This window comes from Phocoena sinus, chromosome 10 (assembly GCF_008692025.1).
Source record: "Phocoena sinus isolate mPhoSin1 chromosome 10, mPhoSin1.pri, whole genome shotgun sequence".
NCBI classification, from domain to species: Eukaryota; Metazoa; Chordata; class Mammalia; order Artiodactyla; family Phocoenidae; genus Phocoena; species Phocoena sinus.
In genome coordinates, this window is record NC_045772.1 from 22586751 (window position 1) to 22614081 (window position 27331).

General features: G+C 39.7%; 1 protein-coding gene across 15 annotated transcripts in view; it reads left to right on the forward strand.

The window, feature by feature from the left end:
- ANKS1B (ankyrin repeat and sterile alpha motif domain containing 1B) overlaps positions 1-27331 on the forward strand; it is a 1217724-nt gene that overhangs the window by 863066 nt on the left and 327327 nt on the right. For all 15 annotated transcript variants that reach the window (XM_032645644.1, XM_032645646.1, XM_032645647.1 and 12 more), the window contains one exon: positions 10816-10914. In XM_032645644.1, the coding sequence (XP_032501535.1) occupies positions 10816-10914 (99 nt within the window). The remainder of the gene's footprint in view (positions 1-10815; positions 10915-27331) is intronic.

The following is a 27331-nucleotide window of genomic DNA, read 5'->3' on the forward strand; positions in this document are numbered from 1 at the left end:
TGGTCTCTAGAGATTAAATACTTTTTAATGTGTATTTTTTGTTATTGTTCATTTTTTTAAAAACATCTTTATTGGAGTATAATTGCTTTACAATAGTGTGTGAGTTTCTGCTTTATAACAAAGTGAATAAGTTATACATATACATACCTCCCCATATCCCCTCCCTCTTGCGTATCCCTCCCTCCCACCCTCCCTATCCCACCCCTCTCGGTGGTCACAAAACACCAAGCTGATCTCCCTGTGCTATGCGGCTGCTTCCCCCTAGCTATCTATTTTACATTTGGTAGTGTATATATGTCCATGCCACTCTCTCACTTTCTCCCAGCTTACACCTCCCCCTCCCCATATCCTCAAGACCATTCTCTAATACGTTTGCATCTTTATATCTTTATTCCCCTCTTGCCCCTAGGTTCTTTTTTTTTTTCAAATTAAAATTGACCATTTTATTTATTTTTTTTTAACATTTATTTTTTTAACATCTTTATTGTAGTATAATCTCTTTACAATGCTGTGTTAGTTTCTGCTTTATAACAAAGGGAGTCAGTTATACATAAACATATGTCCCCATACCTCTTGCCTCTTGCATCTCCCTCCCTCCCACCCTCACTATCCCACCCCTCTAGGTGATCACAAAGCACAGAGCTGATCTCCGTGTGCTATGCGGCTGCTTCCCACTAGCATTCTGTTTTACGTTTGGTAGTGTATGTATGTCCATTCGACTCTCTTACTTTGTCCGAGCTTATGCTTCCCCCTCGCTGTATCCTCAAGTCCATTCTCTAGTAGGTCTGCATCTTTATTCCTGTCTTGCACCTAGATTCTTCATGACCTTTTTTTTTTCTTTTTTTAGATGCCATATATATGTGCTATTTCTTTTTCTCTTTCTGACTTACTTCACTCTGTATGACAGTCTCTAGGTCCATCCACCTCACTACAAATAACTCACTTTCGTTCCTTCTTATGGCTGAGTAATATTCCCTTGTATAGATGTGCCATATCTTCTTTATTCATTCATCTATTGATGGACACTTCGGTTGATTCCATGTCCTGGCTATTGTAAATAGAGCTGCAATGAACATTGTGGTACATGACTTTTGAATTATGCTTTTCTCAGGGTATATGCCCAGTAGGGAGATTGCTCGGTTGTATGGTAGTTCTATTTTTAGTTTTTTAAGGAACCTCCATACTGTTCTCCATAATGGCTGTATCAATTTCCATTCACACCAACACTGCAAGAGGGTTCCCTTTTCTCTACACCCTCTCCAGCATTTAGGGTTTGTAGATTTTTTCATGATGGCCATTCTGACCAGTGTGAGGTGATATCTCATGGTAGTTTTGATCTGCATTTCTCTAATGATTAATGATGTTGAGCATTCTTTCATGTGTCTGTTGCAATCTGTATATCTTCTTCGCAGAAATGTCTATTTAGGTCTTCTAACCATTTTTAGATTGGGTTGTTTGTTTTTTTAATATTGAGCTGCATGAGCTGCTTGTAAATTTTGGAGATTAATCCTTTGTCCATTGCTTTGTTTGCAAATATTTTCTCCCATTCTGAGGATTGTCTTTTTGTCTTGTTTATTGTTTCCTATGCTGTGCAACAGTTCTTAAGTTTCCTTAGGTCCCATTTGTTTATTTTTGTTTTTATTTCCATTGCTCTAGGAGATGGGTCAAAAAGGATCTTGCTGTGATTTATGTCACAGAGTGTTCTGACTATGTTTTCCTCTAAGAGTTTGATAGTGTCTGGCCTTACAATTAGGTCTTTAATCCATTTTGAGTTTATTTTTGTGTATCGTGTTAGGGAGTGTTCTAATTTCATTCTTTTATATGTAGCTGTCCAGTTTTCCCAGCACCACTTATTGAAGAAGCTGTCTTTTCTCCACTGTATACTTTTGCCTCCTTTATCAAAGATAAGGTGACCGTATGTGTGTGGGTTTATTTCTGGGCTTTCTCTCCTGTTCCATGGATCTATATTTCTGTTTCTGTGCCAGTCCCATACTGTCATGATTACTGTAGCTTTGTAGTAAGTCTGAAGTCAGGAAGTCTGATTCCTCCAGCTCCGTTTCTCTTTCCCAAGATTGCTTTGGCTATTCGGGGTCTTTTGTGTTTCCATACAAATTGTGAAATTTTTTGTTCTAGTTCTGTGAAAAATGCCAGTGGTAGTTTCATAGGGATTGCATTGAATCTGTAGATTGCTTTGGGTAGTAGAGTCACATTCACAATGTTGATTCTTCCAATCCAAGAATATGGTATATCTCTCCATTTGTATCATCTTTAATTTCTTTCATCAGTGTCTTATAATTTTTGCATACAGGTCTTTGTCTTCTTAGGTAGGTTTATTCCTAGATATTTTATTCTTTTTGTTGCAATGGTAAATGAGAGTGTTTTCTTAATTTCACTTTCAGATTTTTCATCATTAGTGTATAGGAATGCAAGAGATTTCTCTGCATTAATGTTGTATCCTGCTACTTTACCAAATTCATTGATTAGCTCTAGTAGTTTTCTGGTAGCATCTTTAGGATTCTCTGTGTATAGTATCATGTCATCTGCAGACAGTGACAGCTTTACTTCTTCTTTTCCAATTTGGATTCCTTTTATTTCTTTTTCTTCTCTGATTGCTGTGGCTAAAACTTCCAAAACTATGTTGAATAATAGTGGTAAGAGTGGGCAACCTTCTCTTGTTCCTGATCTTAGTGAAAATGGTTTCAGTTTTTCACCATTGAGGATGATGTTGGCTGTGGGTTTGTCATATATGGCCTTTATTATGTTGAGGAAAGTTCCCTCTATGCCTCCTTTCTGGAGGGTTTTTATCATAAATCGGTGTTGAATTTTGTCGAAAGCTTTCTCTGCATCTATTGAGATGATCATATGGTTTTTCTCCTTCAATTTGTTAACATGGTGTATCATGTTGATTGATTTGCATATATTGAAGAATCCTTGCATTCCTGGGATTAATCCTGCTTGATCATGGTGTATGATCCTTTTAATGTGCTGTTGGATTCTGTTTGCTAGTATTTTGTTGAGGATTTTTGCATCTATGTTCATCACTGACATTGGCCTGTAGTTTTGTGACAACTTTGTCTGTTTTGATATCAGAGTGATGGTGGCCTCGTAGAATGAGTTTGGGAGTCTTCCTCCATCTGCTATATTTTGGAAGAGTTTGAGAAGCATAGGTGTTAGCTCTTCTCTAAATGTTTAATAGAATTCGCCTGTGAAGCCATCTGGTCCTGGGCTTTTGTTTGTTAGAAGATATTTAATCACAGTTTCAATCTCAGTGCTTGTGATTTGTCTGTTCATATCTTCTATTTCTTCCTGGTTCAGTCTCGGAAGGTTCTGCATTTCTAAGAATTTGTCCATTTTTTCTAAATTGTCCATTTTATTGGCATATAGTTGCTTGTAGTAATCTCTCATGATCTTTTGTATTTCTCCAGTGTCAGTTGTTACTTCTCCTTTTTCATTTCTAATTCTGTTGATTTGATTCTTCTCCCTTTTTTTCTTGATAAGTCTGGCTAATGGTTTATCAATTTTGTTTATCTTCTCAAAGAACCAGCACATAGTTTTATTGATCTTTGCTATCGTTTCCTTCATTTCTTGTTCCTTTATTTCTTATCCGATCTTTATGATTTCTTTCCTTCGTGATCTGTGGGGGTTTTTTGTTTTCTCTCTCTTAATTGCTTTTGGTATAAGATTAGGTTGTTTATTTGAGATGTTTCTTGTCTCTTAAGGTAGGATTGTATTGCTATAAAGTTCCCTCTTAGAACTGCTTTTGCTGCATCCCATAGGTTTTGGGTCATAGTGTTTTCATTCTCATTTGTTTCTAGGTATTTTTTGATTTCCTCTCTGATTTTTTCAGTGATCTGTTGGTTATTAAGTAGTGTGTTGTTTAGCCTCCATGTGTTTATATTTCTTACAGATATTTTCCTGTAATTGATATCAAGGCTCATAGCGTTGTGGTCAGAAAAGATACCTGATATGATTTCAAGTTTCTTAAATTTACCAAGGCTTGATTTGTGACCCAAAATATGATCTATCCTGGAGAATGTTCCATGAGCACTTGAGAAGAATGTGTATTCTGTTGTTTTGGGATGGAATATCCTATAAATGTCAATTAAGTCGATCTTGTTTAATGTATCGTTTAAAGCTTGTGTTTCCTTATTTATTTTCATTTTGGATGATCTGTCCATTGGTGAAAGTGTGGTGTTAAAGTCCCCTACTATGATTGTGTTACTACTGATTTTCCCTTTTATGGCTGTTAGCATTTGCCTTATGTATTGAGGTGCTCCTATGTTGGGTGCATAAATATTTACAATTGTTATAACTTCTTCCTGGATTGGTCCCTTGATCATTATGTAGTGTCCCTCTTTATCTATTGTAATAGTCTTTGTTTTAAAGTCAGTTTTGTCTGATATGAGAATTGCTACTCCAGCTTTCTTTTGATTTCCATTTGCATGGAATTTCTTTTTCCATCCCCTCACTTTCAGTCTGTATGTGTCCCTAGGCCTGAAGTGGGTCTCTTGTAGACAGCATATATACGGGTCTTGTTTTTGTATCCATGCAGCCAATCTGTGTCTTTTGGTTGGAGCATTTAATCCATTTACATTTAAGGTAATTATCGATATGTATGTTCCTCTTACCATTTTCTTAATTGTTTTGGGTTTGTTGTTGTAGGTCTTTTCCTTCCCTTGTGTTTCCTGCCTAGAGAAGTTCCTGTAGCATTTGTTGTAAAGCTGGTTTCATGGTGCTGAATTCTCTTAGCTTTTGCTTGTCTGTAAAGGTCTTAATTTCTCCATCAAACCTGTATGAGATCCTTGCTGGGTAGAGTAATCTTGGTTGTAGGTTTTTCCCTTTCATCACTTTAAATATGTCCTGCCACTCCCTTCTGGCTTGCAGAGTTTCTGCTGAAAGATCAGCTGTTAACCTTATGGGGATTCCTTTGTATGTTATTTGTTGTTTTGCCCTTGCTGCTTTTAATTTTTTTCTGTGTATTTAATTTTTGAAAGTTTGATTAGTATGTGTCTTGGTGTGTTTCTCCTTGGATTTATCCTGTTTGGGACTCTCTGTGCTTCCTGGACTTGATTAACTATTTCCTTTCCCATATTAGGGAAGTTTTCAACTTTAATCTCTTCAAATATTTTCTCAATCCCTTTCTTTTTCTCTTCTTCTTCTGGGACCGCTATAATTCGAATGTTGCTGTGTTTAATGTTGTCCCAGAGGTCTCTGAGACTGTCCTCAATTCTTTTCATTCTTTATTCTGCTCTGCAGTAGTTATTTCCACTATTTTATCTTCCAGGTCACTTATCCGTTCTTCTGCCTCAGTTATTCTGCTATTGATCCCTTCTAGAGAATTTTTAATTTCATTCATTGTGTTGTTAATCACTGTTTGTTTGCTCTTTAGTTCTAGGTCCTTGTTAAACATTTCTTGTATATTCTCCATTCTATTTCCAAGATTTGGGATCAACTTTACTGTCATTATTCTGAATTCTTTTTCAGGTAGACTGCCTATTTCCTCTTCATTTGTTAGGTCTGGTGGGTTTTTGCCTTGCTCCTTCACCTGCTGTGTGTTTCTCTGTCTTCTCATTTTACTTATCTTACTGTGTTTGGGGTCTCCTTTTCGCCGGCTGCAGGTTCTTAGTTCCCATTGTTTTTGGTGTGTGTCTCCAGTGGCTAAGATTGGTTCAATAGGTTGTGTAGGCTTCCTGGTGGAGAGGACTAGTGCCTGTGTTCTGGTGGATGAGGCTGGATCTTGTCTTTCTGGTGGGCCGGTCCATGTCTGGAGGTGTGTTTGAGCATGTCTGTGGCCTTTTTATGATTTTAGGCAGCCTCTGTGATAATGGATGGGGTTGTGTTCCTGTCTTGCTAGTTGTTTGGCATAGGGTGTCTAGCACTGTAGCTTGCTGGTCGTTTAGTGGAGCTGGGTCTTGGCATTGAGATGGAGATCTGTGGGAGATTTTTGCCGTTTGATATTATGTGGAGCTGGGAGGTCTCTTGTGGACCAGTGTCCTGAACTTGGTTCTCCCACCTCAGTGGCACAGCCCTGAGGCCTGGCTGGAGCACCAGGAGCCTGTCCTCCACACAGCTCAGAATAAAAGGGAGGAAAAAAAGAACGAAAGAAAGAAAGAAGAAAATAAAATAAATTAAATTAAAATAAAATAACGTTATTAAAATAAAAAATAATTATTAAGAAAAAAGAATTTTTATGTGAACATAAATAAAACAGACAGGCAGAACCCTAGGACAAATGGTAAAAGCAAAGCTATACAGACAAAATCACACACAGAAGCATACACATACACACCGACAAAAAGAGAAAAAGGGAAAAAATATATATATATCGTTGCTCCCAAAGTCCACCTCCTCCATTTGGGATGATTCGTTGTCTATTCAGGTATTCCACAGACACAGGGTACATCAACTTGATTGTGGAGCTTTAATCCGCTGCTTCTGAGGCTGCTGGGAGAAATTTCCCTTTCTCTTCTTTGTTCGCACAGCTCTGGGGTTTCAGCTTTGGATTTGGACCCGTCTTTGCGTGTATGTCACCTGAGGCCGTCTGTTCTTCGCTCAGCCAGGACGGGGTTAAAGGAGCAGCTTATTCGGGGGCTCCAGCTCACTCAAGCCGGGGGGAGGGAGGGGAACGGATGCGGGGCGACCCTGCGGTGGCAGAGACCGGAGTGACGTTGCACCAGCCTGAGGCGTGCCATGTGTTCTCCCGGGGAAGTTGTCCCTGGATCCCAGGACCCTGGCAGTGGCGGGCTGCACAGGCTCCCAGGAGGGGAGGTGTGGACAGTGGCCTGTGCTTGCTCACAGGATTCTTGGTGGTGGCAGCAGCAGCCTTAGCGTCTCATACTCGTCTCTGGGGTCCGCGCTGATAGCCGCGGCTCACGCCTGTCTCTGGAGCTCATTTAAGAGGCGCTCTTAATCCCCTCTCCTGGCGCACCAGGAAACAGAGGGAAGAAAAAGTCTCTTGCCTCTTTGGCAGCTCCAGACTTTTTCCCGGACTCCCTCCCGGCTAGCCATGGTGCACTAGCCCCTTCAGGCTGTGTTCACGTCGCCAACCCCAGTCCTCTCCCTGGCGTCTGACCTCTGAAGCCCGAGCGTCAGCTCCCAGCCCCTGCCCGTCCCGGCGGGTGAGCAGACAAGCCTCTCGGCTTCGTGAGTGCTGGTCGGCACCCATCCTCTGTGCGGGAATCTCTCCTCTTTGCCCTCCGCACTCCTGTTGCTGCGGTCTTCTCCGCGGCCCCGAAGCTTCCCACCCACCTCCACCACCCTCAGTATGGCCCCGAAGCTCCCCACCCACCTCTGCCACCCGCAGTATCCGCCCGCGAAGGGGCTTCCTAGTGTGTGGAAACCTTTCCTCCTTCACAGCTCCCTCCCACTGGTGCAGGTCCCGACCCTATTCTTTTGTCTCTGTTTTTTCTTTTGCCCTACCCAGGTACGTGGGGAGTTTCTTGCCTTTGGGGAGGTCTGAGGTCTTCTGCCAGCGTTCAGTAGGTGTTCTGTAGTAGTTGATCCACATGTAGATGTATTTCTGATGTATCTGTGGGGAGGAAGGTGATCTCCACGACTTACTATTCCGCCATCTTGAAGCTTCTCCGCCCCTAGGTTCTTCATGGCCTTTTTTATTTTTTTAGATTCCATATATATGTGTTAGCATACTGTGTTTGTTTTTCTCTTTCTGCCTTACTTCACTCTGTATGACAGACTCTAGGTCCATCCACCTCACTACAAATAACTCAATTTCATTTCCTTTTATGGCTGAGTAATATTCCATTGTATATATGTGCCACATCTTCTTTATCCATTCATCTGTTGATGGACACTTAGGTTGCTTCCATGTCCTGGCTATTGTAAATAGAGCTGCAGTGAACATTGTGGTACATGACTCTTTTTGAATTATGGTTTTCTCAGGGTATATGCCCAGTAGTGGGATTGCTGGGTCGTATGGTAGTTCTATTTTTAGTTTCTAAGGGAACCTCCATACTGTTCTCCATAGTGGGTGTATCAGTTTACATTCCCACCAATAGTGCAAGAGGGTTCCCTTTTCTCCACACCCTCTCCAGCGTTTTTGTTTATAGATTTTTTTGATGATGGCCATTGTGACCAGTGTGACGTGATACCTAATGGTAGTTTTGATTTGTATTTCTCTAATGATTAGTGATGTTGAGCATCCTTTCGTGTGTTTGTTGGCAATCTGTATATCTTCTTTGGAGAAATGTCTGTTTAGGTCTTCTGCCGATTTTTGTATTGGGTTGTTTGTTTTTTTGATTTTGAGCTGCATGAGCTGCTTGTAAATTTTGGAGACTAATCCTTTGTCAGTTGCTTCATTTGCAAATATTCTCTCCCATTCTGAGGGTTGTCTTTTCATATTGTTTATGATTTAAGGATTAAATTTTTTAAATCATTTCAGTATTCAAACACTGAAATCAAGTTTTCAGTATTACCTATAGATAGTAGCTAAATCAGACTATAGCATCCTGGTGTGTTTTGTGTTTGTATAAAGAACCCAGGTTCTATATTTTGTATAAGCTTAAGTTGTGGACTGGTAATTTAGCCAGTGGAAAACCAGATAATGATCTAATACATAGGTGGCCAAAGTTTTTTGTTTTTGTTTTTGTTTTTTAAGGGCCTTTTATCTCCTTTGGAAAACCCCTTAAAGAGTGAAAGTCAAACACAGAACGGTATCATATATCCCACTCATGACACACTAGTCCATTTCTGAAAATAATAACGCTTTCTCAAAATGAAGTCATTTATATCCTTAGCCATGCCCTATTGTGTGCACTGAGTACTTTCTGAGAGCAGTGTTTCCTGTGGCATACTCCCAAGACTGGCTTATTTGTTTGCATTAGGCTTTTATTATCATGCTGCTCTACCTGCATAGTTCTGCCTTCTCCAAGGTGGCCAGAGTAGCTTAAGCACAGGAATGTTACTATGCGTAGGTGGAATGTTTTTGTCTGGTGAGTGCCCATTGTAAATCCCTAGCTATGATGCTATTCTAATGACTTCAATCTTTCTAAGAACAGCCAATTCATCCATTTATAACATAGTCTGATATTAAATTGTTTACATTCATCTGTTCTGTGCCAGTCCAGGGAAAGACATTCGTCTTTGCACCATAGTAAACTGGCCCCTCCTCCTTTACTTTCTCAGGAAAAGGCATCACGGTCCACCCCTACTGCTGAAGCCTGGAACTGATGTGTATTCTGAGTTTCTCCATCATTTTGTGCATTCAATCACCAAGTCAAACTTCTTGATAGTTTTCAGATCCACTCACTTCTTTCAGTCTCCTGTGACCACTACCTTAGTCTAAGCCCACATCATCTATAGAACAACTACTGTGGTCTTCTAATGGTCTCCATGCTCCCATGATTGCCCTTTCTAGTTCATTCTCTTTTGCTTTAAATATTCATCAGTACCCACTGCTCTCCATAAATAGGTATTCTGTAATTTCTATTCATAAGTGGTTTTATTTTACACATTAGTAGGACAGACTTTGACTTGTCCATAGAAAGCAGTGATCTGAATTCTTGAACTCCAAAAGACTAAAATTTAGGGACAAAATAAGCCATTTATAGATTTCTGTGTTACAGGGAGTTCCCTGGCAGTTCAGTGGTTAGGACTCCACCCTCTAATTGCTGAGGGCCCAGGTTTGATCCCTGGTCAGGGAACTAAAATCCCACAAGCCGTATGGCACAGCCAAAATAAATAAATAAATAAATTTCTGTGTTGGAGTATTAATCAGAGGTCAAAAAATCATTGAAATCAGAGAATATCAGGACTAGACTGATCCTTGGAGATTATGTGGCTCAACCTCATCATTTTATAGGTAAGGAGACTGTGGCCCAGCCACAGAAAACAAACTGATCCTTCCAAATATGGAATCTCATCATGTAACTCCTTTTCTTAAAATCTGTCCAGGCTTCCCATTATGGTCAAGATGAAGTCTAAATTCCTCAGCGTGGCATACAACGTCTGTATAGTCTGGCCTTTCCTTATCTTTCCAGACTTACCTTTTGCTCCTCTCTCCAACTTATCCTAGAACTTGATGTTTCCAAGTAAACTGTGTTCTTTCTTACCCACATGACATTGCACATAATTTCTCCTAGTCCTTCCCATTTTGAGTGCTAAATCCAAACCATCCTTCAGACATCTGATTAGACATCATCTCCCCTGCAAACATATCCCAGATCCCCTCTACACTACCAAGCATGTGTCACCATCATAGCATATTCACAGCATCCTAACTGCCTTTGAACAATCTGTTTCCATCACTGGACTGGAAGAAATAGAGAGTTGAGGGCAGGGACCTGCATCTTACTCATTGTTCTGTCCTCACATCTTGATCAGGTATCTGACATCCAATATTTAAGATTAATTATTAATTCTCTTTTAACTTGCCTAGTATACTTCAATTATTCCATCAGCTCTTCTTACAAAATCTATTTTCAGAGGGAAAAAAAACTTGTTCATTCACCTCAATGCATAGGTCACTGATAGTTTTAAATGACAACTCTTCCTAGAAGCATATACATTTTTAGGGGAACAAGGTTTTGAGTCACAGGAATGATTTCCCAATGCAGATAATCCAACCATAAATAGTAAGCCATGAGAGTATTTGTGAGGGAAAGAAGACTTTCCCAGAACCTTCAACACAGTCATATAGGTGATCTACTCTCACCTCACCCTCACAGAAGAATGACTCTATGTTTTTGTCTATAAAAATCAGATCACTTTTTGGTTATTTTTCTCTGTATTAAGAAAATCATTATTTACCCACAGTAAAAATGCCGGATTTAATTTATAACATTTCTGGTTTTGTTTCAGGGAAGCAATGTTATGGAAGATCAAGATCTGTTGGAAATTGGAATCCTTAATTCTGGGCACAGACAAAGAATTCTACAGGCAATCCAGCTCCTTCCAAAGGTTAGCCATGCTTTATTACCTTAGCCCTGAGTATAGTCCCAGTGGTTTTAAGTCCAGGTGTGCAAGGGGTATTAGGATTTAGGACAATATGTCTGCATATTGATGCAACTCCTCAAAGCAGGTCTTCTTAGTCCAACTAAACATTCAGACTCATAAGACTACTATGAGCCACAGTAGATCTATCAAGAAAGATATAATACAGGAAATGCCACTGGCTAGCAGGGCAGCTTCAGAGTTTTTCTTCAGTGGGATTCTTTATGTCAGTACAAACATCAGTCCATGCCCCCCAGGTGACAGATCAGGTGCAAGAAGACAAGATCAATGTAGGGTGGGTACAAGAATGTTCCTGGATCAGAAGCCTCATGCCCTTAAAGGCAGTATCTCTTGTAATAACTCCACAGCCCTAGCCTCCAGGGACAAGGAACCTGCCTAATCACAAGTCATCACTCAGGGAAGTCCTAAATATCGCATCCCCATCAGGTATTTGTAGTTCATGTATAAATCTTCCCAGTCCAGATGCAATTTACCAACCAGGCATCATTTTTACTTTAAGTAGTATGTTACCTAGCAACAGAGTTGACCTTCTGTTTCCAGATGAGGTTTCATAAGAGCCTAAAACAACTGGCCTTCAGGATGTGTAGGATTTTAATTGGTAAGGAAAGGCATTTCAGGGGCCAGCAGGAATCACATAGATAGAGGTATGGTCCAGGCAACAAACTGCCAGAAGCATTAGGGGAACAGCGATACTCGTGTGGTTTAAAATCCAGTGGGATTTGCACAGCAATGTGAATGTACTTAATGCCGCTAAAGTGTATACTCCAAGATGGTTTAAGGTGGTAAACTTTACATTTTGTTATTTCACCATGGTTTAAAAAATAATTTTTAAAAAAAGAAGAAAAAATCCAATGTGAGTAAAACAATTGGAGAGTGGAGTCAGAGTTAAAACAGAAAAAGTAAGTTGGGTCAGGTTGGTATCAGGCTAAGGAATTTGAAATTTATTCTGTAAACACAGGGGAATGGCCATGACTAGACTGCTTTAGGCCAGTTAATTCTGGAGACTGTATACAAGAGGAATTAGAAGGAGGGAATGTTGAAGTTGGGTCATACACTTGGAAAAAGATTCAGGGGGCAAATGGAGGCAGGGTAGCAGATGGACAGTAATAGATGCACCTAAATATATGAATTTATTACATATTTTGTATTCTCCTCTGTGCTTTTCCTTTCTAAGGAGGCTATAGTTTCTCCTTCTCAGAATGGGAAAGATAAATACTAACCACTGTTTCTAAGGAGGTGACATGATGAAATTTGCCAGCTGACAATGAACTGAGTTTCTACTGATAGAAACTTACCACTTTTGCAAATTCAAGGAAAGTCAAACATACAAAGGAGTTTTAGTCATACAATTTTCTAAACTAAAAGAAAAAGAATAAAGCATCCTTAAAACTGTATCTGGAGGTAATTCTTATTAGCATACTGTTCCCCTCGCTACTTTTGTATCTTTACTTAGAATAGTAGTTCCTCAGCAAGTTTTCTCCTCACTCTCAGCAAGGACTCCTGCACTGCTGTAACCCCAGAACCTGCCACAGTGCCTGCCCCCTAGGAGGCACTCAATAAATCAGTGAATGACTCCCCACTTGTCACAAATCGGCCTGCCATTTAAAGTTCAACTCAACGGTTCTACATCACTTTTTTTGTGAAACTTCTCCTAAAGTGAAACCACTTCTCCCCACCTTAGTAATTATTACCCTAGTCCACACCAACCACCTCTAATCAGGCTACCACAATAGATTCTAACCTGTCATCTCTAGGTTAGACTACTTGAGTCAATTTCTCATTGGTCCTCTCACCTGGACAATGCATAGATGCCTAATCTCTGTCCCGGTTACCGTTCTTACCACTTTGCAGTTAAATTTCCACACGGCGCCCAGAAAGAAATGTAGATCAGATCATGCCACATCCTGATTAAAATCTCCAGTGGATTCCCTTTCTCACTTAGAACAGAATCTTTATCATGACCTACGAAAGTCAATAGGATCTGACCCCTTCCCACCAATATGACCTCGTCTGTCACTCTCCCTTTCTCCCACACTCTAGTCATGTGGCTTTCTTTTTTGTTCCAGAACATGCCAAACTCATTTTTGCCTCAAAGCCTTTTTGTATTGGTCTGTCTGCCTGGAAAGCCTTTTCTTCATATCTTCAAGTGCTTGCTCCTTGCACCATCAAATCTCTACTCAGCTGTCACCTCCTCACAGAGGGTTTTGTGCCCTCAAAGTCACACCCCTCACCCACTGTCACTGTCCTTCATATTGTCCTGCTTCAGTTTTCTTCATAGCACTTGTGGCTACCTGAAGTTATATTATTTATTTGTTTGTTTTCTTCATTATTTTTCATCTCACCCCCAGGATGCAAGGTCAATGAAATAAGGGACCTTGGCTATCTTTTTCCCTTTTGTATATCCAGTCCCTGGAATAGTGCCTACCACATCAAAAAATAATTTGTGGAATGAAAGAATACCCTGCTCTTTCTTTCCTCTGAGATTTGATGGCCCTATGCTTGTTCTGTCTGAAGGTACTAATAATATTTTACTACTTTTATGTTATAAACATCCTGAGGGCAGAGACAATGTCACATCCATCCTTGACCTTCCCACTGTGCTCAGCTCAATACATGCACATTAAAAGAATGAAAGAATGAGTGACTAAACAAATGAATATTTTTTCACATGTTATTCAAATATAACTTTTAAAATCAAAGAATATCTCAATTTTTAAGCTGTGTCTATAATCCTGTACAGGCCATTTTGAGAAACAAAAGAACCTGAACCCAGAATTATTTGAAGAATAAATGACGTATTTATTTTTAAGAGAGAATATCATTCCCATTAGAGAAAACAATATAATAGAAATAACACAAAATTAAGCTTCTATCAAGAGGCTGATGCTGAAGTGCTTACTATGCACCCAAATGAGTAGAGAAGATATAAAAACATCCAAACACGTGTTCAGCAGTACAAACAAAATGTTACAATGCTACAGATGGATGCTTTGCCTTCTTAGGTCATGAGCCCAATCTTTAGGTGGTCGACAGTGTAATTCTGCTGCCAACACGTTCATTTGCGTTCACTCTAACTTTGCACTGCCAAAAGATGGACAAAATGTCTCTTCATTTTGCTTGTGCAGTTTTGGTCCTCAGAATATTTGTGTCTTCATCTGTCATGAGAAATACTCCATGATTGCTACCTGAGATCCTTTAATTAACATATTGTGTTTTGGAATCGGTGAGATTGTTCCTAAACAGAGAAAAGGTGGTTTGCTAAGTGCAATCTCGATGTGTTAGCACAGTTCAACGCATGTTTTTTATGCTTTGTTTGTATTTGTTGTTTCAAGTTTCAAATACAGAAGTTTATTCTTTTGGTAATAATGTCTTTTCTATAATATTCCCTTTTTAATATTGAAGTATTTACCAGTGCAAATATCTGAATGGTCTCCAGTTCATTTGATACACTGAACACAAAGAATGTGTTCCACGTAGACATCTTTAGAACAGTAATCACATTAATTCCTCTTCTCCATCCATTCTTTCCTGTCTTTTACAGTGCCTGACCTTTAGTAGCAAAGCTTAATTATCCATTTTCATCCAGCATCCATTTCCCTCACCAACCCCAACTCAGTCTTTCCTTAGGTCCGAAAGTTTCCCACGACTTTTACCCTTCTCTCTTTTTTTTTTTTTCCTATCAAAGGGTAAGGATCTATTTTACATAAAGAAATATTACAAATTTATAAGTGAACCATAGGCAAATTAACAAAATAATTGCCAGAATAAGTTACAAGGCATAACATTTCAGGGGATACACTAATGGAAAATAAGCATGAAAAATGCTTGGCCTCTTTAGTAATTGGTGCAATGCTAATTAAGATGACAATAAGATACCATTTAATACCCACAAGACTGGCAAAATTAAGGCACCTCATCATTTCAAGTATGAGGGTGGTTGAGGTTCAATGGGAACCCTAGTACATCCCCATAGCGGTTTACATTTTTTTTTTAACATCTTTACTGGAGTATAATTGCTTTGCAGTAGTGTGTTAGTTTCTGCTGTGTAACAAAGTGTATCAGCTATATGTATAGATATATCCCCATATCCCCTCCCTCTTGCGTCTCCCTCCCACCCTCCCTATCCCACCCCTCTAGGTGGTCACAGAGCACCGAGCTGATCTCCCTGTGCTATGCGGCTGCTTCCCATTAGCTATTTTACATTTGGAAGTGAGAGAGTGGCATGGACATATATACACTACCTTTTCTCTTTTTAAGAAGGGACACATACCAAAAGTTCTATGAGAAGATGGCTTATTTTGTAGTTTCCTAGAAACTCTAAGCATATTGGGCTTTTTCTGTCCCCTAGACACAGGGAAATTATCTGATTACTTATCTGCAACATGTCATTTACCTTTCTCCAGGTAAGAATTCTGTGTTGCCAAGTCTTTGGATAATCCTTTAAAATCTTTTTATAAGGGCATAATCTCTCTTGTCATTTGACAATATAACACCTGGAGGTCAGGAATTCAAAGGATTATCATTTTAAAGGTTTGCAGGATTTCGTGTCAAGGCCCATAGTGTATCTGCTCTCTTAATCTCTCATCCTGAATTGAAAATGCATTTCAGCATGCTAGCAACTTTTAGATCACATGCTCACGTCACTTTTTAATGTTTTTTCTTATACTTTCCTGTTTCATAATACCTTTTGGAATTACTTGGTAACTGTCTACACTCGCTATTTGCTCCCACTCATCCTTCAACCTACTTGGATCTAACTAGTTCATCTGCTGCCACCCCACATGACAGTGCTAAGGTCACCAGTGACCAGCAGAGCAGAAATTCCATAAGCTGCTTTCACCTCGCCTTGGCCTCAGTAGGTTCTGATACTCTTGTCAGCTGTCAACATCGTCCTCTTTTGGCCTCCACAATACCCAGTTATCTTCCTGCCTCTCTGCCATTCCCTTTCCTTGCCTGCTCACTCTCTCAGTTACATGTTGGAGTTTCTCAAAACTCAGAATATTTGATGACTAGGAAATGTAGTTTTCACAGGACTCTTGATCATAGCACAGTTTCTGGTATTCATTGTTTTGTTCATTGCAATCCTAGTTTATTTTACTGCATAATGAACACCTACATTTTTAAGTTCAGTTCAATTTTACCAGTATGTGTTGGGCTACATGGTTTCAATTGTTTTCTTCACTGAATGGCACTGAACACCTCTGTCCAGATAAATTATCCCCTTCCCCATCCTCAGTTTGAGATTTTGGTTTAAGAAAACAAAACAGAACAAAAACAGAGTTGTCTCTTATTCCAATAGAAAAACAAGAGTCTCTGTTAGGTATCTATTGCTGTATAACAAGTTACCTCAAATCTTATTGGGATATAACAACATTTATTATCTCTCTTTCTGTGGGGAAGGAATCTAGGAGCAGCTTAGCTGGGTCCTCTGGCTCTGGGGTCTCTCACAGGACTACAGTCATCTTGAGACTCAGCTGGGGAAAATCCACGTCCTAGCTCACTCATGTGGTTGAAGGCAGGATTCTTATCTTTGGGAGATGTTGGTCTGAGGCCTCAGTGCCTCACAAGCTGTTTATTGGCTGAAGGCCTTCCTCGTTTCCTTGTCACATGGGCCCCTCCAAAAGAAACATGAAGCTAGTTTCAACAGCATTAGCGAGAGGACAGGAACATGCTAGCAAGATGAAAATCTCAGTCTTTTGTAACATCCCATCCTTTTGCCTATTCTATTCATTACAATCAAGCCACTAATCCAGCCCAAACATAGGAAGACGTATTTACACAAGTGTGTGAATACCAAGAGGTGGGATCATTGGGGCCATCTCAGAAGTCTTCCTGCTACAGATACACTTTATAATGATCCACTTTACAGTCCAGTTTCCATGTCTACATTTGTGGTCAAAGTGGAATAACCATTACATGGTTACAACAATAAAGGCATCTTTTATTTCCATGGGCCATCTTCATGGTACTATGATATTCACAATTAGATGATTTAGTAACACATTAGTAATCACCATTCAAAGAAGAGGCACATGTCTCTAATCTGTAAAATTAGGTATAATGTAGCATGATATGACACAATCATACAGAAATTAGAGACCTTGAAGATTTGCCAGTTGCACATAAAGACTTCATGATTTGAATGCCACTGATCTAAGTGATGCATACAAATCAGGAATCCTATAAAACAGTACAAATTTTAAAAACATGGTCATTCTTCATCGGTGCCTCATTATTGAAAGGAGCATATTTTCATCTATATTAGGAAAGTAAGTTGGTCAAACTCTCTCGGAAAATACTTTAAGGATGTTAGCAAATTAAACACATTTTTAAAAAACTAACACAGCTAGACAGTAAAAGGGACCATTTAACTTTAGACCTGATCAGAACAAATAGATAAAGGCAACAGTTGACAAAAAAAAGCTTGGGATACAGGGATATACTGGCAAGGACTGAAAACTCAAACACTTTTAAAGGCAAGACAATTTGGAGTAGTGGAAATTGTGGCAAACTGGAGAGCATAAACGCTGCCCCCCCAAAACAAAATTGGTCTTGTTTCCACTTTATCAATTAAACAAAGCATTAGGGACCAGATTTGGTTATAGCTGTGACTTTGCTACCCCCAAAATTAAAGTCTTAATACAATAGAATCCCTAATTATTTCAGAGTTCAAAGGAGTATTATGAATGTGACATTATCTCAGTTTGGCTTCCTGCCCAGGATTCTGCTCTTAAAGACCCTAGTTCTTTCAAGGTGCTTGAAATTCAGATGTTTGTTGATTCTAGTCTTGATGGTTGATGAAGATGTGTGCAAGATTTAGGGGGAAATTGTACAACCAATGTAACTTTTTTAAAACTCTAGAAAGGAAGGTTCAGTCTTATTTCCCTGTCACTTAGAAAAATGATAGCAAACCATTCCTGCTTCTTCTGCTGTTTTTCAGAAGGGCAATGACAAAACATAGGCTATAGGCACAGATTCTCTTGTTGTACCTTTTCACAGGGTAACTTTTCATTCCCCTGTGCCACACTCACTCTCCATCTACCCTCATTCTTTTTTCTTGCATTTCTTTCTTTTCACTGGCAGGCATCTTAAATTTCATGCCATTCGATGTTTGACCTACCACCCTGTGGACATCCAGTAAAAGATATACTCTCAAACACAATCCCACACACATATGTGCACAGTTAGTATGGCGGCCCTAACCTAAAGTTAATACACGACTGGACCCATGGTCTAACTGAGGGCATGGGGTATTCCACCTCCTGTAGGTATGGTCCTTGGTGGGAGAAGCTGTGGTGTTTCTAGAGTCTATTCAAGATCTGTTCAGTTCTGTAAATGTCTTTTCATTCTGGGACAAACAGACATGCTCACTTAGATCAGTGTAAAAGATTATTTCGTTTTCAGGATAAATGTTGGTGCCATTGGAGAATGAGGAAGGAAGAAAGAGTAGTTGACCTTAAGGTCATTTGGAATAAATAAACTTTGAAGTGACAGCAGGTCATTCAGATCTTTCTTATTATTCCTTGGTCTATATAATCAGGTAATGAACTCTAGCCACTGTAACAAACAACTCCAAAATCTCAGTGGCTTAACATTATTAAATTTATTTCTCACTCATACTAAGTCCATGGTGGTTTAGGCAGCTCTCCTCCAAGCAGAAACTCAGGAATCCAGGCTTCTTCCATCATGTGGTTCTCCCATCTTGGAGTTCTTTGAGAGCTGCCCTAAGGGTAGGGGAGAGAGGAACATAGACGATCACACAGGATATTCTGTTGCCAGGCTTGGAAGTGCATCATTTACTTTAGACCACATTTGACTCACCAGAACTCAGTTTCATGACCCTTGCTAAACTGCAAGGTAAGCCGAGAAATGTAGTCTTTCTTCACAGGAACAGCTAAATGGAATTCCTGAGAATCTAGCCACTCTGTGTCAGAAACTCCTTTTTCTTTCTGCACCTCAGCTGCTGCCTTTCTTCACACTAGTATTCATTCAAGATTTATTCCTTGGAGAAGCCTTTTGAGACATCCTCTATCTGGGCTAGGGTGCTAATTTAACCTTCTGTGCTCCCATTACACCTGATAAAACTACCTATTGACTAGTTTGTCTCTCTCACTCAAGATTAGGATCTTTTTCATATTCATCTTCATTTCCTAAGCATGGAGCACCTGGACATAGTAATGCTCAGTTAATATTTATTAGACTGGACTGAGCCAAACAAGAATGCAGATTAGAAATCAGTCCTGGGCTTCCCTGGTGGCGCAGTGGTTGAGAGTCTGCCTGCCAATGCAGGGGACACGGGTTCAAGCCCTGGTCTGGGAAGATCCCACATGCCGCGGAGCAACTGGGCCCGTTGAGCCACAACTACTGAGCCTGCGCGTCTGGAGCCTGTGCTTCACAACGAGAGAGGCCGCGATAGTGAGAGGCCCGCGTACCGCGATGAAGAGTGGCCCCCGCTTGTCGCAACTGGAAAAAGCCCTCACACAGAAACGAAGACCCAACACAGCCAAAAATAAATAAATAAATTTATAATTGCTTGTTTAATGAAAATTAAAAAAAAAAAAGAAAGAAATCAGTCCTGAATAGGTCAAATTAGGACTCCCAGGTTAGGAAATTTCCCAGCTGAGCACCTTTATATTTAAATGTTTTACAAAGAAGTAAGGCAGGTCCTTCATGAATATAACACCCACAACCTGGTGGCCTGCATTTTCCTCCAGAGACCTCCTCCACCTTGCCCCATGCTTTCTGTTTACAAGTGGAAACCAATAACCAGCCTGTTCTTTGGGAGTACATTGGGAGAAGGAATGGTGGCTATTTATAAAGCTCTTTGAGCCCTTTGAAATGACAAAGCCCAGTACACACAAAGTACAAAATAGCTCTAGCTGTTTGGGCTGGATAGATATCCAAATAACTGCTAGACGTGAGAGCAGTGCAGTCCCAACTTACTTATGGACGCTCCGTTCCAAGGTTTTTACACCATTTCAGAAAGCAAGGTGACTGCTGCATTCTTCCTAAGCTAAAGATGGAGGATTTGAAATGTTTTATTTTAAGTGAATTTATCTTAGAATACTTTATTATGTATACCAGCAAACTGAACTATCATTTTACTATGAACTATGAACTATCATGAACTATCATTACTATCATTTATCATATCCCCCATGATATTTACAGAGAAATATGGGAGGAATTCTGCAAGTAAATAAATTCTGATCTATCGCCATTCCCAGCAGCTGTCATCCTTCACCTTTGAGAAGTTCACCCCCACTTAATAAAGAACAATGGCTCCCTTGGAATGATAGCGCAATCAGTAGTAAGAGTAAAGGAATTTAGATATCTGAGCACTTTCTCTGCCTAATGTAATTCTTCCAAGAAAATCACAATTTAGAGCAGCAAAGGGCCTTAAAATATCCAGCTCAACCTCTCACCTGAGTCATTTCACAGGTGAGGATAAGCATCGGTCATACTAAATGGCTCGCCTCAAGGCAGATTGTTCCGTAGTGACAGAGCTGGAGCGAAAATCCCAGGTGTCTGTCCTCATGACAGTTGCCTCCTGGGTGATACTTTGTTATACCTGAGACCCAAGGCTCTGAAGATGCTTGGGTATTTGTGAGAGAAACTGTAAAAGGACAAGAAAGAACCAAATGACGAAACACAGGAAAAGGAATTGATTATAAAATTGGGTTTCCTTTTAAGTTTCAGGCTGTAAAGGCAATTTTTACAACTTCCGTAGGCCACTAAACTCCATTCTCAAGACTGGAAGGGAAGGGCCGTGGCAGGGATCCAAAAGCCCTAGAAAAGCAGGAAGGAGACACTTGAAAAAGGAGAAAGGAAGACACAGACCATGTCAGCTGTCCAGCAGCCACTGGGGGTCAAGCTGCTTGTTTATCCTTGTAGGCAGCCTTAGAAAAGCTTCACTAGCAGTAGGAATTGCTGTGTCCAAGAAGGAAAGGTACAATTAAGTAAAATAACTAAAATAATCTTATTTATTTTCTTCTTTAATCTGGGTAGAGAGGAGGGAGAGATGGGCAAGATGGAAGGGCACTCTCTACGAGAGAGTGAAGACACATCGTTAGAGCATTAAACTACACAGAGATGACATTTTTACAGGATTAAGCCAGGAAGCAGCATGGTGTAATAGTTGGTACCATGGCCAGCACTCCCTGAGTTTGATTTCACCTGCCCCGTAGGGGTGTTCTAAGAATTAAATGAGTCAATATTTTGTAAAGCACTTAAAATGGAACTTGGTATATCATATGTTCTGTATTCATATATATTAAGTAAAATTTTAAAAGAAGATTGAAGGTGAACCAAGATAAAAAGTGAGGTTCCTTCAATCCATTAATTGTATCTGGAAATTATTACTTCAGGTATAAACAATAAGCAAAGTGAATCTCCTTTTATTTATTCATTTAATAGATATTTTATGAAATACCGACCACATGTCAGGCACTGTTCTAGATGTTGAGGATGGTGAGGAAACAGGACCTACAAGGTCATTCTCCTCATGCAGCTTATTTTAGTGGGGTATGCAAACAAAAATTAGTAAAAATATGTCCTGTCAGGTAATGATTGGTGCTATGGAGAAATATTAAGCAAGGGAACAGACAGAGTGACAAGAAAGTATGAATGCTATTTTAGATGGATAAACTAGGATTCAGACCTGAGCAGTTTAACTGAGGTTCTTAACTATATTGTCTAAACATTATACTTCAAAGCACAATGAGGATACTAAGGGGATAATCCATTTAAGCTGCCTTCCAGGAATTTAGAATTTTCAAAAAGGAACTTTCTTGAGCTTTTATTTTAACCTAATTTAATTCTAGGTTAGCCACCTACTACTTGTGTCACCTTGGACATGTTACTTAAATTCTATAATCTGTTTCCTTATCTGTAAAATGGAGATAATAGTAGAACCTACCACATTAAGTTATTGTGAGTTATACATTTTCAAATGCATATGAAGTGTCTGTCACTTAGAAGGACTAAGTTAAAATTAGTCATAGCCACTTGTATTTGTTCAATAAGTGCTCACCAAATTAACAAAACTTAATAAATTTGGGGGGTTGCTCTTGCCTGGGGCCAAAAAGCAACAGAAAGGAACTCAATTACTGATATAAGAGAGTGTGACTGAAAATGCCCATGACTACTTTACAACAGTGAGCTTTCCATTCTTTTCATTTTCATTTCTCACAAGGCAGATTATTCCATTTTTAAATAAGAAAAGGGCAAAACTTCCAATTCTGATCATCATTCACTAAAATTAATTTTTAATATATTTAAGATTATTGTTTAACTCATCAGGAGCCAGAAAAGAAGTTATTTAAAATCATAACTAGGGCCTTCCTATCTAAGAGATTAAATGAATAAGCATAATAGCAAGAGTGCTTCCTGTCTGTACCTCTTAGAGGTAATGTAATCAGTCCCCAGTGCTAAGTGGAAAGTGGGAAAAGGGTGGAGACAGAGAGTACTTTAAACAGCAAGGGCTTGGTAAATGTAGGTGGCGTAGAATGGAATGGAAGTGAACTGAGAAGCTGAATGTTCAGACCGTGGCAGTGCAGTTCCATGAAATTGCTAAAGACATAGTGATTTCATAATAAAGCAGAATTAAGTAAATCTACGCAAGAGCTCTAAAACAACATACCCACCATTTTGAAGAGCCATTATCCCCTACCTTTCCTGTACAATTGAATTAAGTTCTACTTTAATAGTTGAATATAATTTGGCTCTATTTCTTACTTTTGATCAGTAGCAGTCAAGTGAGAAGTCTCTGTTCAATTTATATCTGCAAATGCCTTGAGCATCTACTTATGTCTCAGACACAGGACAAAGAGGAAAAAAAAAAGATGAAGTTACACAGTATCTGCCTTCAAGGAGATTACCGTCTAACAACAGAAGTCGGCGCAATATTCAAGGGGTTTTCATAAAAACAGAGCATGAACAAACTGTATTAGAAGTAAAAATACAAGCTTTGGATGTTAAATGGAAGGGAAGGTGTCTTCTGTTCAGGGAATCAGGAGAAGGTTCCTGGAGGAGGAGACAGATAAATCAAAAAGGCATTTCTATGCACCTTAAAAACTTCTTTGTTGCGTGGGGTTTGGGGATAGCTCATGACACTCCAAGCAAAACGTGACCCAAAGTATTTGCTTAGCTTGTTCAGGCAGACAGATATGCTACTTTTTCTCCCATTTGTAATAACCACCCTCTGAAATATAGCTAGTGCCATCAATCCAGCTGTGAATTTCATCCACCACTTTGCCCTTCAAGCTGTAATGAGTGAGTCAGATGCTTCAGACTCAAGCAGATGCCTAAAGTCAGCTTCAGCAGAGCAGGCTAAACTAGGACTGAGTTACTATTCTCCCACCCCTAAGCAAAGCAGTTTTTCAATACATGGTATTTCTTTGTCGTCATTTTCTTCGTTAGTGGTCAATGGGATTTTAGATTTCCATCTTTTAGGTTCTGACTTGATGCTTGATCTTCTGTCATGCTACCTAAGAATCCACCTTTCACCTTTAGAAAAATGACTGGCCATTTTCATTCTCTCCCACAGATCTAGCATCTTCTGTTTTAGTAAAAAGATGTTCAGCTTGCTTTTTTGTTTGTTTGTTTTGTTTTGTTTTTAGTTAACAGATAACGACTGCTCTTATCAGAGGAAATGAGTACTCAATAACCTGCCAGATTCCTTCTTTCATGTCTTCAAGAGAAAATACATTTTACCTTTACTTGTTCTGTGAATTCATGGTGGCTTAAGTGCTAAATAGATAACACTTTAAATGATTTTTAAGGTTATAATTTATGAATCACAGAGTCATAGCAGGTTAAAAGCTTTTTATTCAGTGCATCATCAGTTTTAACCCTCAACTCCTTGTCTATTTGGAGGCCACTGCTTTGTGGGAAAGAATTGTATTTACAGTTTTCTAATACTAATAGGTAAATGTATTATAGAAATTGTTGAATGTGAAATTTTCTCCACAAATGTACAAGAGATTATTGCAGTAAGTGTAGAGAAGATTGATTTCCCTGCCTTTCCCCTGGGACTCAATTACATTATCACCTACCAACCTTTATGGTGTCCACTTTCAACTGAATACTTTTCTAAGTGCTACTGATGTAAACACGAAGTAACGGTTGACCTTACATCTCAAAGACTGTAGCATTTCTGGTAGGATTGGAGCCAGATGACAGAGAGCTAGGGCAACTCCAGATGCATAATGTCTGCAGATACCCACGTGCCCAGATGATCGTCAGTGAATCTCTGATTCATCCATCCATTCAATCAGATAGTTCATTTTGGCCCTATGCTAGGTTCAGAGATAGGTATGAAAAAATGGATAAGACCTGGTTCCTGCCTCAAGGAGTCCTATCTACTCTTTAGACAGAGACAGATATGTCGAAAACTAAACTACTATGCGAAAAAAAATGCTCCAAGAGGAGGGAAGAACTAAGTACGGAGGTCAGGGAAAGTTTTCTGGGTAGGTACCTGATGCTTGAGTTTAATCTCAAGGAATTAATAAGTATGTTTAGCAAATAGTTCATTAAGGGAATCACTCCAGACAGAAGATGCTGCCTGTGTTCCGGCTAGGTCTAGAGACAGTAGGGAGAAATGGATGCCCGTATTCATCCATTCTCTGTCTGTCTCTGTCACTCTGTTTCTCTCTCTTGCTCACTTTCATACACACACACACACACACACACACACGCATGCACACACTCACACAGGCATTCACTTACTTCCCTATGTATTAACTCCAAGAGAAACTATGGAAGAAACTCCTCCCAAATTTCTCCAATGCACTCAAGTTTTGTTTCTTTTCTGGGACTTGTAAAAACTTTGGCAGTTAATTTTCTTATATTTGTATATATTTCAAATATATACACAGAAAATTGCATATTCCTGGAAGGAAAGAACCTTAGACCCTTTTACATTTTTACAGTACCTAGAATGATGTTACATATAAATTTTGTGCTTAAAAATTCTTGTTGAATTAAATAAATAATTACTACTAAGACTGTTGTTAAGAGCTGATTTTCTACTGGGGATTCACAGAAGTCAAGCTGAAAATTCTTAGTTTGATGTCTGAGGTAACTAAAAATTCTGAGCTGACCAAAAACAAACAAAACAAACAAACAAACAACACCAGACTATGAAACTGGAAACATTTTCCTAAGAGCCAAGCTATTCTTTATTCCATCCAATGGTGGTGGAATAGTTCTTAGATTATTCCCTCATTACAGATATAAAAGGGGTTCTCAAGAATTCCAGGCAGGGCTTCAAAATGAGGTTACACTTCTCTGCATATTCTAGACCTTACTGAAATTTTTCCTAATGATTCATTCTGGGTCTCTCAAGTCATATGTGCACCATTAACCAGACCACTTGCTGACTGGCATCTGCCCTTCTCTGCCTCTCTAGCTTATTGTGGTTGATGGCTCCTGTCACCAAAGCTTGAAACAGTGCCACCAGAACTTACCAAAAGTGCTCTCAGTGCTGTTAATAACCACTGAGTGTACCAAATCTCTATTAATGACTGCCAAAGGCTGCTTCAGAGCTTGCAGGTGCCCAGTGAAGCAAAGATACTAATGTCTGTGCTACTGGCTACAGTGCCCAGTATCTTCCCATCAAGGGCACTTTTGCCACTGCCAACTGACTGTTCTGCCAATGTCACTGCAGCCTGCCAGTGTGGGCACCATCACCAACTGCTGGTGCCCAATGTTCAGGGCACTAATATCTGTGATATGGCACCATCCCTGCTTGCTGATGAAGTTGCTGGTGCCAATTCTGCTGATTCTTTTTGTTCCCAAGTCCCACACGTGTTTTGTGATATAGATTTTGTATTGAAGCTTCTTCTTCTTAAGCCATGGTCCATGGGAGCTAAGCCAGGGCCCATTAAGAGTGCCAGATCCTGAAATCCATGCATAATCACCCATCTCCTCGAACATGTATCTCTTGTTCTATTAATCAAATACATATGCCTTGGCCACCTTCTTTAAGCAGAAGAGTCTTTTGAGGATGCTCGGTTGTTCACTGAAAACAGGCCCATGCAAGACCAACCCTGCCATGTATATTGCCCATATATATTCTGTATATCCCCATGCTTGAAAGATGAACACAGTGCTGTTCAAGCTGAGGTCCATGCCACACAGATGCAGCCGTCAGCTGACAGATTCCCATTCCACATCAGAGAACAAGGAACACTTTATTCTGTGTTTCAGGAAATCATCTGGAATCTGACCATTTCTTATCACCTCTCCTCTAGCACCCTGTCCAAGCCACTAGCCCTGCTTCTCCTGAGTTACTTCCAGAGCCTCTGAACAGGCCTCTCTGCTCCTACCCTTGCTTCCCTATGCACTATTCTTAACACAGCAACCAGAGTGATTCTGCTGAAACATAAGCCAAATCATGTCACTGCTCTGTGCAAATTCTTGCACTGGCTCCCTGTTTCCCACAGAATGAAAGCCGAAATCCTTACGAGGCCTTCAAAGCTTTACCTTATCTGGCCCCTGATCACCTCTCTGACCTGTTCCCCGCCTCTCTCTGCCTGCACAAGCTGCTTCAACCCCACTGGTTTCCTTGTTATTCCTTGAATGGACACCAGGCTCACTCCTTCCTGAGAGCCTTTGCTCTGCCTATTCCCTCTATGTGGAATCCTCTCCCCCTAGTTGCCAACAAAGCAAATTTGCCCTCTTTAAATCTTTGTTCAAGTCTTGCCTTCTGAATAAGATGTCCCCTAACCACCCTATTGAATACCACATTTCCTCCTGTCCCCACAGAACCTCCAGCACTCCCAGACCTCCTCTTGTACTTTCTGTTGTCACAGCAATTATCACTTTCTGACATAACTTCCCTATTTATTATGCTATTTATTATGTTAATTATTTTCTGTCTCCCCAGTTAGAGTGTAAACTCCACAATGGCTGACACCTTTATATGTTGTATTCACTGATGCATCCAGAACAGTGCCTAGAATATAGTAGACATGCCCTATATATTTGTTGAGTGAACGAATGAATGAATGAATGAGTAGATGGGTGGATGGTTGGATGGATGGATGGATGGATGGATGGATGGATGGACAGATGGATAGATAGATGGGTTGTAGGTCCTCAATTTTGTAACTCCTGTACTAATGTTTTGCCACCATTTGTATGATATCTTTTATACTTCCCTACCCAAGCAGAATATAAGTTATTCATTTGTATACTGCTAACTTTGGTTTTATGGTACATTTATCTGTTTGAAGTACTTCAGTGGGTGATGTTATTATGCACATACCTAGAGGCTCTGAGAAAGGACATGGTTTTTAAATATCAAATAAATAGAATTGGTATTCAGAGCATTCATTATCTTCTGAAGACTCAAGTTTGG